The sequence below is a fragment of the Hemiscyllium ocellatum genome, chromosome 47 (assembly GCF_020745735.1).
Source record: "Hemiscyllium ocellatum isolate sHemOce1 chromosome 47, sHemOce1.pat.X.cur, whole genome shotgun sequence".
Lineage (NCBI taxonomy): Eukaryota > Metazoa > Chordata > Chondrichthyes > Orectolobiformes > Hemiscylliidae > Hemiscyllium > Hemiscyllium ocellatum.
The window spans coordinates 6,874,155-6,886,587 of NC_083447.1; the positions used below are offsets into that span (position 1 = coordinate 6,874,155).

The window sequence follows — 12,433 nt, forward strand, 5'->3', positions numbered from 1 at the left end:
TGAAAAAAAGACCTTGGCCATTCACCCTATCCATGCCCCTCATGATTTTATAAACCCCTGTAACGTGACCCCTCAGCCTCCGACATCCCTAGCCTATTCAGCCTCTCCCTATAGCTCAAACCCTCCAACGCAGCAACACCCTATTAAATCTTTGCTGTGCCCTTCCAAGTTTAACAACATCTTTCCTACAGCAGGATATAGCCCCAGCTTTCTGAATGAGGATTTCACTCAGTGCTGTTCTCTTGCCCTATAACCCTGCATTTTCTTCTTTCTCAGACAACAGTCTAATTTTGTTCTGCAGAAGCTGCAGTGCGGAGAAAGTGAGGACTGCAGATGTTGGAGAGTCAGAGTTATAAAAGGTGGCGCTGGAAAAGCACAGCAGGTCAGGCAGCAGCCGAGGAGCAGGAGAGTTGACATTTCGGACATAAGCCCTTCATTAGGAACCATTATGCCCGAAACATCGACTCTCCTGCTCCTCGGATGCTGCCTGACCTGCTGTGCTTTTCCAACACCATCCTTTCGACATAGAAACTGCAGTGCCTTACGTGGTGTTGTTTTGTTAATTAGTACCAAATCTTAGTATCTGGTGGATGCCACACATTTTACAATAGCTTTCAAGAGGGAAATGGATAAATTTTCAGGGCTTTGGGGCAAGAGCTGTGCGGAGAAAGATGAATTAGATAGCCCTTTCCGAGGGCCAGTACAGGCACAATGGGCAGACCATCCTCTGTGGAGTCTTTCCAGAGAAAAGGAGGCTGATGAACATCTGAAAATGAAGGGTATAGAGTGTCAGGTCGGATGAAGATTAAGGGGGAGAACTAGATGGAGCAGAAATGCTGATCTGGATGAATTTGCAGGGAGTTACACTGGACAGGATGCCATTCCGCCTTTGTGCCTGTACCTGCTCTCTACAAGAGCACAAAATCTTGTGCTGCTCACCTGCCCTTTCCCCTGCAGACCTCCAAATATTTTTTTTCTTTGCATAATCAGATACCCCTCCTGTAGCCTCGAAATACCCTACCACTTCCACACTCCAGGCAGAGTATTCCAAATCCCTACCCACTCCCTGCGTAGAAATGTTTTTCCTCATCTTGCCCATGCTACTTTTGCCGAATCACCATAAGTAGGTAGGCCAAGGGCTCTGTTCTGTGCAGTAACTTCGAAGCTAAATAGGCTGGAGCTGTTTTCCCTGGAGCGTTAGAGGCTGAGGGAATGACCTTATAGAAGGGCATGGATAGGGTAAATAGACAAAGTCTTTTCCTTGGGGGTGAGGGAGTCCAGAACTAGAGGGCATAGGTTTAAGATGAGGGGGGGAAGATTTTAAAAGAAACTTAAGGGGCACCTTAGTTTTATGCAGAAGGTGGTGCACGTGTAGAACGAGCTGTCAGAGGAAGTGCTGGAGGCTGATACAATTACAACATTTAAAAGGCACCTGGATGCTTATATGCATAGAAAGGGTTTAGGGAGATATGGGCCAAGTGCTGGCAAATGGGATTAGATTAATTAAGTATACCTGTTCGGCATGGATAAACTGGACCAAAGGGTCTGTTTCCGTGCTGTACATCTCTGACTCTAAATTTGGGTTGACCACTTTCAGTGGCGTCAACATCCATGGACTAGAGGGAGCGTCAGCTACTTCTGCACAGACCTTGGAAGCTATAATTAAACATTTATGACAAACGTGTGACAGTCAGAAGTTAATTTATTTAGGCAGGAAGTGGATGCAGATGTAATGTATTAATAGATGTATCAAATATTATGTAAGGCAAACAACAACAAGCTGCATTTGTGTAGCTCCTTATCTGTAATATCTCCTGAGACGAGGCATGTGAGTGTCATCAAATAATGTGACTCCGAGCTGCAAACAGACATGGCAGGAACTGTGACCATACAACTGGTTAAAACTGTTCAAAGTTGAGCTTTGTAACGAAGGAGAAGTTTGGGGAGGGAATTTCAGAGCTGGCGGGTTCAGACAACTAAAGTCACGATTGTTACAGGTTAAAATCGGCTGCTGCTAGAATTGGAGGATCCGAGATTTTTTTTATTCTTTCACAGGATACGGGTGTGCTCGATGCCCATCCCTAATTTCCCTTGCTGGAGATGGCTCTATGTTTCTGAGGGCAAGTTAAGAGTCAATCACATTGCTGTGAGTTTGGAGTCACGTGTAGGCCCAGACTATGTAAAGATGGCAGACTTCCTTCCCATTATTGAACTCTATGAGCTTTTACAATAATTGATGATAGTTGTCAATGTCGCCCTCATTTTGTCAAGCTCACCTTTCCAGGTTTTATTCATTGAATTTAGACTCTACCAGCGGCCATGCTGGAATTTGAACCCCTGTCTCTAAAATATTAGTATTACTAGTTGGATGACTGGAGGAGGAAGTGAGGTCTGCAGATGCTGGAGATCAGAGCTGAAAATGTGTTGCTGGAAAAGTGCAGCAGGTCAGGCAGCATCCAAGGAGCAGGAGAATCGACGTTTCGGGCATGAGCCCTTCTTCAGGAATGAGGAAAGTGTGTCCAGCAGGCTAAAGGAGGTCAAGGTGAGGGTGATAGGCCGGAGTGGGGTGGGGGCGGAGAGGTCAGGAAGAAGATTGCAGGTTAGGAAGGCGGTGCTGAGTTTGAGGGATTTGACTGAGACAAGGTGGGGGGAGGGGAAATGAGGAAGGCAGGCGCTGAGGAAGGAGATGTGGCTGTGGTAGCGAGTCTGTTTGAGAACGTGATGACTGGTCCAGTACCATTACCAGTACACCACCATCTACCTGCATGGAAATAAGGAGGTGGGCAGAGGCATTGGGAAACAAGAATAAGATTTTGGAACCTGTGGCGGAGGTCACTGGAATGGGAACTGATGCACATCAGAGGAGCTGAGTACGGAGGGTCAGAGCGAGTTAAACTGATGTCCTCTGATTAAAAAAAAACGAAGAACTGGAGATCAGAAATTGCTGGAGAAACTCAGCAGGTCTGGCAGCATCTGTGCAGTGAAAGCAGTGTTAACGTTTCAGTTCTGAAGAAGCGTCACTGGGCCTGCCAACGGTAACGCTGCTTCCTCTCCACAGATGTTGCCAGACCTGCTGGGTTTTTTCCAGCAATTTTTGATTTTGTTTCTGATGCCCTCCCACTGTTCGTCCTAAGTTAGATTGCAATTAGATTTGCCACAACCGAGCTTTCAAGGAGGAACTACAGGGAATGTCAAATTCCAATGCTTTAGATCCAAAGACTGTACAGAGCTGCCTTAGAAGTTGTGTAGGTACCTCAAGATAATTTATGAACAAAGTATATTTTTAAAATAACAAAACCTAGGCTCTGAAGAAGATTGGGAGGAAGAGAGCTTCTTCAAGGAAGGCACCCTTGCAAGAGGATTCGCAGTAGGTTAAAATCTTCGAGGAGAAAGTGAGGTCTGCAGATGCTGGAGATCAGAGCCGATCTCCAGCATCTGATGAAGGGCTTATGCCCGAAACGTCGAGTTTCCTGTTCCTTGGATGCTGCCTGACCTGCTGTGCTTTTCCAGCAGCACATTTTCGGCTCTGACCTCCAGCATCTGCAGACCTCACTTTCTCGTCTGAAGAAGATTGGGTTGGAAAGGTTAACTCTTGTTTCTCTCTTCACAGATGCTACCACATTTGTTGAGTTTCTACAGCACATTCTGATATTTTAATTTATTACTGTTGGTGTCTCTTTGCTTTCACAGATGCGTTGGAACCTGCGTATTACGTCTGCACCTCCTGTGAGGAGCCCTTTTCCAGTGCTAGGGTCCTGCTGCACCATGCACAGTACACCCACGGCCTGCAGATCTACCTGGAACTGGATGATTCGGAGAGGACGGGGATCCCTCCATCGCCCGGGGAGGACCAGGCCGCTCCATCCGCCTCCATGCTCGAGGGGAGCCCCTTCGAGGAGCCACGGTGCCCCGAGTCCTCAGTGCGTGGGCCCCGCTCCCCAGCCAACTCGCTGCTCTTCGGCCCATCGGCCCTGGGCCCGCCGGAGTACAGCGACAGCGGCTCAGAGGAGGCCGTCTCCCGCCACCGTGCCACCGAGCGGACCTTCCCTATGAGGATGCCGGCGAAGGCAATGGACTTTTCCCGGAGGCTGCGCAAGCTGGCGGCGGGAGGTTTGGGGCCTGGCGCAGGAGGCCGACCAGCCTTCCTCCCAGGTCTGGCTCAGTCTCCGCCGCCTGCTTCCTCCTCCTCCTCCTCCTCCAGGCCCCACGGCCGCAGCAAGGAGTGTGAGTTCTGCGGCAAGAGCTTCAAGTTCCCCAGCAACCTGGTGGTGCACCGGAGGAGCCACACCGGCGAGAAGCCGTACCGGTGCCCCTTCTGCGACCACGCCTGCAGCCAGTCCAGCAAGCTCAAGCGCCACATGAAGACGCACATCAACCATGCCGGCATCCTCAACGGCTGGGCCGCAGCTCTGCCCGATGGCCCCCTCCTGGAAGATGGCTACCGACACCGGGCCTACCAGGCACCGGGCCTGGAGAATGGCATGGCCGAGGACGGCGACGAACACACGGCCATCGACTACCCAGCTCTCAGCACTGAGCATGACATAAAGGTGAGGTCCGGCAAGTTACTCATCCTCCAGCTTTCCTCCCCTCAGCACCCAGTACAGGAGGAGGCCATTCGCCCCATCATACTTTTTGGAAGTACAGTCCGACTCCTTTTCCCCTCCCATCTTTTCCATCACCCTGCAATATTACTTCCTCAAGTCAATAAACGTAAGCCTGAGCAAGTTACTCACTCTCCTGTTTCCCTCCCTTCGCGTTCCATCACATGCGAAGGCCATTCATCCCAAGGTGCTCTTTGAAAGAGTCATGCAGCTCCTAGCCTCCTTGCGTCAAATCAATCGTGACCTGGCAAGGCCACCAGCTTATACCGCCTCCCCCAGCCCGAGACAACATGTGAGCAGGCCATTTGCCCCATTGTGCTCTTTGTAAGTGCTATCCAAATCTTTCTCCTGCAGCCCTGACTTTCCTGTGCAAGTCACTGTTGACCTAAAGGTGAGCTCTGGCAAGTTACTCACTCTCCAATTTCTTCCTCTCAGGAGCCAGCACAAGAGAAGGCCATCCGCCCCATTGTGCGATCCAACTCCTTTCACCTCCACCCTGCTGCTTTCCCACAGCCCTGCAATACTGCCTCCTCAGTAGCAGCAGTTTGTACCAATGACAAGATGCACAGCAGAAATTCACCAAAGATCCTCAGACAGCCCCTTCTAAACCCACAACAACTTCCATCTGGAAGGACAAGGGCTGCAGATACATTGGAACACCACCAACTGCAAGTTCCCGTCTGAGTCACTCACCCTCCTGACTTGGAAATATCTCAGCGTCTTTCGCTGCTGCTGCACCCAAATCCTGGAATTCCCTCCCTGAGGGCACAACCGCCATCATATGGACTGCGACGGTTGAAGAAGGCAGCTCACCACCACCTTCCCAAAGGCAACACGCAATAAATGCTGACCAACCAGCAGCAACACCTACATCCCACAAACACACCAGGAAATATAAGATCTTAATATTTAGGAGCAAGATTAGGCCATTCAGCCCATCAAGCCTCTTCCACTACTGTAAGATTCTGGCTGATCTGATTGTGGTCTCAACTCCACATTCCTGCCTACCGCCATTATAATTTGGGACCGCTTAGATGATTAAAAATCTGTTTTACTCAGTTTTGAATTTATTCAATGACACACCCTCCATCCCGCCACACCCCGGCAGTCTCCAGGGCAGCGAATTGCGAAGGCTAACAATACTCTGAGAGAAGAAATTCCTCCTCATTTCCATCGTAACTGGGAGACCCCTTATCTTTACGCTGTACCCTAGTTTCCCTCAGGAAAGGAAATGTTCTCCTCTCAAATCCATTTAAATCTTAAGCCTCCTCTGATTCTTCCAGACGCCAATGAGTGTAGTTGTAAACAGCGATTTCTTAAAGAATTGTTGAATGGATTCTGGCCATGGCTAGTGTTTACTGCCCATACCTAATTACCCTTGAGAAAGTGCTAGTGAGGCTCTTTCTCCAATCACTGTAGTCCTTTTGGATACTCGATAAACATGAGAGAGGAAGCTAATCCTTAAATTGAGGTGGAGGAGGGGTGGGGGTGGGGATCTTTGACATTCTAGAGAAGAAAACATTGTGGATGCTCAGTCATTGAAAACGTTGAATAATTTGAGATATTTGGGGAATTGAAGGGTGTCAAGGTAGTGTGGGGAGATGGAGTTGTGGTTTAATGGGCTTAATAAATGGTAGAGGTGACTCGAGATTGACTAAGGGCAGATGGTGGCCTATAGTATTATCACTGGACCCCAGACAATGCAGAGAGCCAGGTAATGTTTCAGGGACCCGGGTTCAAATCCCACCATGGCAGATGGTGGCATTTGAATTAAATAGAAATCTGGAACTCAGAGTCTAATGATGTCCATGAATCCATTATCACTTGTTGGAAAAAACCCATCGGTTCACAAATGTCCTTTAGGGAAGGAGACTGCCAACCTTACCTGGGTATGCCCATAGCAATGTGGTTGACTCTTAACTGCCCTCTGGGCAATTAGGGATGGACAATAATTACTGGCTGGCTCCTAGGCAGCGATGTCCCCATCCCGTGCAAACGTCTGCAAACAGGTGTCACTGCATTAGTAATTCAGATCTGCAGGGCTAAATCCCATCATGGAAAATCGTGAAATTTGAATTCAATAAAAATCTGGAATTAAAAGAGAAATGAGCAAACATCTAACGATTGATTGTCATAATAAAGTGATCTAGTTCACTGTAGGGAAGGAAACTGCTGTCCTTACCTGGTTTGGTCTACATGTGACTCCAAAGCCACAATGATGTGGTTGACTTTTTAAAAATATTTATAATAAGTATATATTTACATTGAAATACAATTTAAAATCAGAGCTTCTGGAAGAACCATTTATTCTTTCCTGTCTTGCACCATTCGTTCAAACTTCCCATCTGGCTTTACACTTCAGAGTAGGATTCCTCAAAACCTCCTTACTCACAACAGTCTTATCCAGGGGAATGTCAATGGTTGGCATCAGGTGGTTGTAGTTATGTACTTTCATTAAGGACTTGACCTTGGCCACCTTCCATCTTGCCCATTTTGGCAGTCACCTTACACAGGTAACGATCCACACCAGCAACAAGGATGTTACATTAAAGTCTGTCAGAGGTCCCATCGTTGATGTTCTTTACACTGACATCTGTGCTCAATGCCTTTGTGCAGTAAATGCTGGCCCAGTCATTGACACCCACATCCTGTGACCAGTGAGAAAAAAAAGCCATAGCAGAGAGAGATGGGCTGAATGCCCTGCTTCCTTCTGTAAGACGAGAGTTTGCTGGTTTTACAAGAATTGAAATGAACAGTTGGCACGGTGGCACAGTGGTTAGCACTGCTGTCTCTCAGCGCCTGAGACCCGGGTTCAATTCCCGACTCAGGCGACTGTGTGGAGTTTGCACGTTCTCCCCGTGTCTGCGTGGGTTTCCTCCGGGTGCTCCGGTTTCCTCCCACAGTCCAAAGATGTGCGGGTCAGGTGAATTGGCCATGCTAAATTGCCCATAGTGTTAGGTAAGGGGTAACTGTAGGGGTATGGGTGGGTTGCGCTTCGGTGGGTCGGTGTGGACTTGTTGGGCCGAAGGGCCTGTTTCCACACTGTAAGTAATCTAATCTAATCTAATCTAAACTTGGTTAGCCTTGGGTGACTGTGTGGAGTTTGCATGTTCCCCCAGGCCTGTGCAGGTTTCCTCCCACAGTCCAAAGATTAGGTGGGTTAGCGATGGGAAATGCGGTTTATGAGGTTAAGGTGGGATGCTGTTTGGAAGGTCCTTGCTGAATTAATGGGCTGAATGGCCTCTTTCTGTAATGTAGAGATTTTATGATAACTGTGAAGAAGTAGGAATGTAAATGCGGGCCTGTACTGTTAGGCTGCAGGGGCCATTTTGCTGAGCTCACACATTCACAATAACTCTTGTGGTATATTGTGTATCACGACAGATAAAGGTCCTGAAGGAGGAACCAGAGTCAAGTGAAGATCAGCAGGTGGGGAAACTCAAGGAGCAGTTGGACTGCCAGGCAAATGAGACCCTGTCTGAATCAGAACGCCTCCAAATGGAGGGGGACAGTGACCTTGCTAACGGTGAGACCGAATCGGCCAGGGCCTCTCCGCCAGGCCTGGCCAACGGTTTTGGCTTTCATTCCAAGCGGCTTCTTGCACCCCCACGGGTTCCCAGCCTTCTGAGGGGGACCCTCAGGCAGATCAAGGCCGAGAAAGACCACCTGTCGGAGGAGGCCAGCCGGAACTTCTACTCCCGGTGGCTGGCTGACTGCGCGGCCTCCCGGAGACCAGCGGGAGCCCCCTCCTCTGCGGCCGCCGGCGCCCGGGCCTCCCCGTCGTCCGAGAACTCCGGCGAGAATGCCGGCTCCTGCTCCTCCAGCCCGCCCCGGGAGGCGTCGGCGGACAGCGGCACGGCCAGCGGGCACAGCACGCCGAAACGGATGGGCGTGGGGCGGGGGCTGGGCGAGGGGCGCCGCCGCAACACCTGCGAGTTCTGCGGCAAGACCTTCCGCAACGCCAGCAACCTGACGGTGCACCGGAGGAGCCACACGGGGGAGAGGCCGTACCGCTGCGAGCTCTGCAGCTACGCCTGCACTCAGAGCAGCAAGCTGACCCGGCACATGAAGACGCATATGCAGCCGGGCAAGGAAGTCTTCCGCTGCAACACATGCAACATCCCCTTCAGTATCTACAGCACCCTGGAGAAGCACATGAAAAAACGCCACAGTGAACACCTCCAGGAGCCCCAGCTCTCCAATTGAGGTGGGGAGGTGGTGGGGGAAGTGACATCATAGCCCGGTTCATGGGGTGGGCTTGGGGTGTAGGACCCTGACAGAGGAAAAGATGGACCTTTGAGATGGAGGGTGCAGTGAGCAAACTTTCCCTCAGTCATTCTGTACAGAACTCATGGGGCATAAGGGACCAGGGCGGAGATGTGGGCTGAACGGCCTGGGTTCCAATTGGTAAAATTTGATGTAATCCCCATGAAGATGAATGTTCTTCCCAGTCCCCATCCAATGTGTTTATGAACATTTAAAGTTTCAGGCATTTAAACTTTAGCAGTGTGGGGAGCATGGGGGTTTCCCTGAACAAACGAGAACCAAGTGATGCCGTGACACACATTGTCGGCTGATTTTCAGTTGGGACGGAGGTCTTCCTGAGCTAGGAGTGGGATGTTATGGATAAATGGGGTGAGGAGGAGGACCATTGGTAGATGATGTTGGGAAAGGAAGAGAATAGGAAGAGCTTTATTGGCCAGTTGGACAATTTTTGAGGGGCAGGGTGCCAACCTCACACGCAGGAGGATACTCCGCTGTGCCAGCATTCTTCGGTTAGAATTTTTCTCGTGGGTGAGGAGAATGGAGGCATTGATCTGTCACTGAAAGGAAGTGTCTTAGAACTACACAGGGCCCCACATGGAGACTTCAAGTGTGGGACTCTCAAGGGGCTAGAGACAATGGCAGAGAAATACCCACACCAGCGCTAGTGCCCACGGCACCCCATGTTCCTTTGAAGCTGTGCACATGGATTGGAAATGTCTTGACATGACCTTACAGCTCCAACAGCTGTGCCCTCCCATCTCCGAAACGCCTCCTGTATTGGTTTCCTGACCCCCTTCTGCTCCTGGCACTCACCCCCCACCTACCCCCACCAAACCCTCTCAGATGGGTGAACGCCAGGTATTTCCGAGTTTACATCCATCGCAATCCAAAGGCTCAGGTTCGTGCTCAGGGTACTTGGTAGCTGTGGGAGTTTAAAATTCAATAAACTGAGACCTTTGTGAATGGAGGAGCGGGGCTGATGACCTGCTCCTGCTCTGACGAAATTTGTTGTGATGCACACTGAGGTTGAATAGCTGAGACTCATTGTCATGGCTCACTCGTGTTGACCACTGAGCGTGTGACCCCTCTGCTCTCAAAGAGACTTCCATATTTGTGAACAGCAGCACCATTCTCTGATGGGTCAGAAGCGAAGCACTCTCCTTGGTCCCTTAGGCCTCTGAAAGCACTGCTGTGGAGTTCTCACTGCTCTGTGCTGACCCTCATGAGTCAGCCTCATGGTCTCGATCGCACAAAACCAGCTTAAGAGGCCTGCTTGTGTATGTCAGTGGGGCTGGGGTGATGAAGAAGGTGCTCAGGGGTGAGAATACCCTTCTCCTTTGTGGAGGGAGTCACAGGTCCCTTTTTCCCTTGGGGGTGGGCTATTATACTTGATGCCCGCATTAAACACCACTCCGTAGGCACAGGATAAAGCCATTCAGCTCCTCAAGTATTTCAATAGAAATCGCTTTGAGCTGTCATGATCTTGTAAAAGTCTATACATAAATGCAGGTCTTTCACACCACATCAAGTCCAAACCTCTCGAAGTCATTACTCTGTAAAAATCCAACCCACTAGTCCTCAAAGCCACTGCTCTGACCCCTCCAACATCCTCTCCATTTTGAGATGGCAAGTTGCAAGTTTCAAATTTTCACCACCCTTTGCATGGAAGGGAATTTCCTGAGTTTTACTGGATTTTATTAAGACCTATATAATGGATTTCCTCTCACCAGCATTGACAGGGACGATGTCAAGCTGATAGCAGTCATATTGTTCAACAGTTCAGGCTCATCAAAGCACCTTAGGCAAAACCGACAGCAATTTTAACTTTGGCTATTCTCTTCCCAACAACAAGGTGCATTTATGTAACCCCTCTAAGGTTGCACTTCACAGGAGCATTGCCAGTTTGATGCCATTTAAGGAGATATTAGACACACCCCACCTGGACGATGAAAGTTTTTGATGAATGGCACAAAAGGATGTGAGAGAGGCAGAGGGGTTGAGGGACAGAATTCTAGACCCACCCAAAGCCTACATTTCCCTGTCAAATTGCTTTGGTGGTCACTGCCATGGTGTGTCAGTTCAGTGTTTCTCCAGTGAACACCCTCTGTTAGTTGGAAGGCTGGTGGGTGGGGAAGTGGCTAGGAGAGGTGATTCAGTCAGTCAAAAAAAGGCCCTTCTGCCAATCACTTCCTGAGATGTCAGCGAAAACTGCATCATGGAGTTCAACTGTGTTGCCATCCTTTGTCGAATGGCTTACCAACCTGGTCTGGACTTGCCACGGGAGAAATGAACAGCGGTATTTCAATCTGTGCAGAGAGCTGGTACACCATTGCAATGACACGTCGCAAGAAGATAGCAAAACCTGGGTCCTCTGAGGGATGGGGGGTTGTTTTATCTGCAGCATTTTAAATCACGGTGCCCAGCACCTGGAATGACTTGGATCTGCAAACGTTATCAGTGACGCTACAGGGGCTGGTGAACGAGGTGTCTGTCGGGGTAGTGGTGCACGTGTGCCAGTGAGTGTAATGGTTCAAGGAGCCTGCAAGAATTGCACCTCTGTCAGAGGGTTGGGTAGACTCCTCTGTATTTTTCTAATAGTCATGTATTTTTTACATGGTGCGCTGGGAGCGAAGCAGTTTTTTTTCTTTGTAATGTATTTCACGCTGAAAGCAGTCAGGGTGCCCCAGGATTAGGGCAAAGGGTGCGTTTTGTATGACAATTTTTTGTATTACCAGTGTGTTTGTGATAACTTGTGTGGGTTTGGGTCAGTGTCAAACACGATTCTAATTCAAGAAGAAAGCTCGGGGAGGGTGGGACGGGCACAAAAGTACATTTGTTGAATGTTGTATAGTTTAATATTGTGAATGACTGAAAACTGGCATGTTCAGGGGTGGGGTGGGGTGGGTAGAATTGCAGTAAAACTGTACAATATTTTGCCAGACAGCACTGACCTCATCTGTTTTACTTTGTCACTGTGGGGAGTATATCTTTTGGCTGATGGGCTTTATTGTAATGTTTGGTAGGGAATTCTTTAGAGCAAGGCTGTTTCACTATGCGGTGGGGGTGGGGTAGGTGTTTAAAGGGAGTTTGACATGTAGCAATGTTGTCACTGGATGTACTAGTTTGGGTGTTAACAGGAGATAATACACACTTGCATATAGTCTCTCACTTTCACAGTCACACTCATAATGCACTCTCTCAAACATTTGACAACGTACACTGATACTCACACCTACACACACTTCCACAGCCCCACGCTCATTCTCACTCACCTACACACCTTCAAAACACTTTCTCTCTCACACACACACACACACATCACAATTCCCCTGATCTTTAGCTGTCAGGATCAGCTCTGCGTCTCCAACCAGTCTCATTGGTGTCCACTTAGGGGTTGCTGATGGAGAGTGGTCAGCCATAGCCCTCTGAAACAGAAAGTGAAGGCTTTGAGTCCCCACTGCAGAGACATGAGGGTCATATTTCAAGCTGACACAGTGTTCCACACTTGGAAGAGTTGTCTTTTGGACTAAGACATTAAACCAAAGTCCTGTCTGCCCCTTGGG

At 49.3% G+C, this 12,433-nt stretch overlaps 1 protein-coding gene across 1 annotated transcript in view; it reads left to right on the top strand.

Annotated features, from left to right (window-relative positions):
- The window catches only part of LOC132836719 (B-cell lymphoma/leukemia 11B-like), a 45,909-nt gene extending 34,239 nt beyond the window's left edge, over window positions 1-11,670 (top strand). Inside the window, exons 3-4 of the mRNA XM_060856128.1 lie at window positions 3,691-4,550; window positions 7,989-11,670. Of these exons, the coding sequence (XP_060712111.1) occupies window positions 3,691-4,550; window positions 7,989-8,810 (1,682 nt within the window). The 3' untranslated portion in view covers window positions 8,811-11,670. The remainder of the gene's footprint in view (window positions 1-3,690; window positions 4,551-7,988) is intronic.
- The last annotated feature ends 763 nt before the right edge of the window (window positions 11,671-12,433 follow it).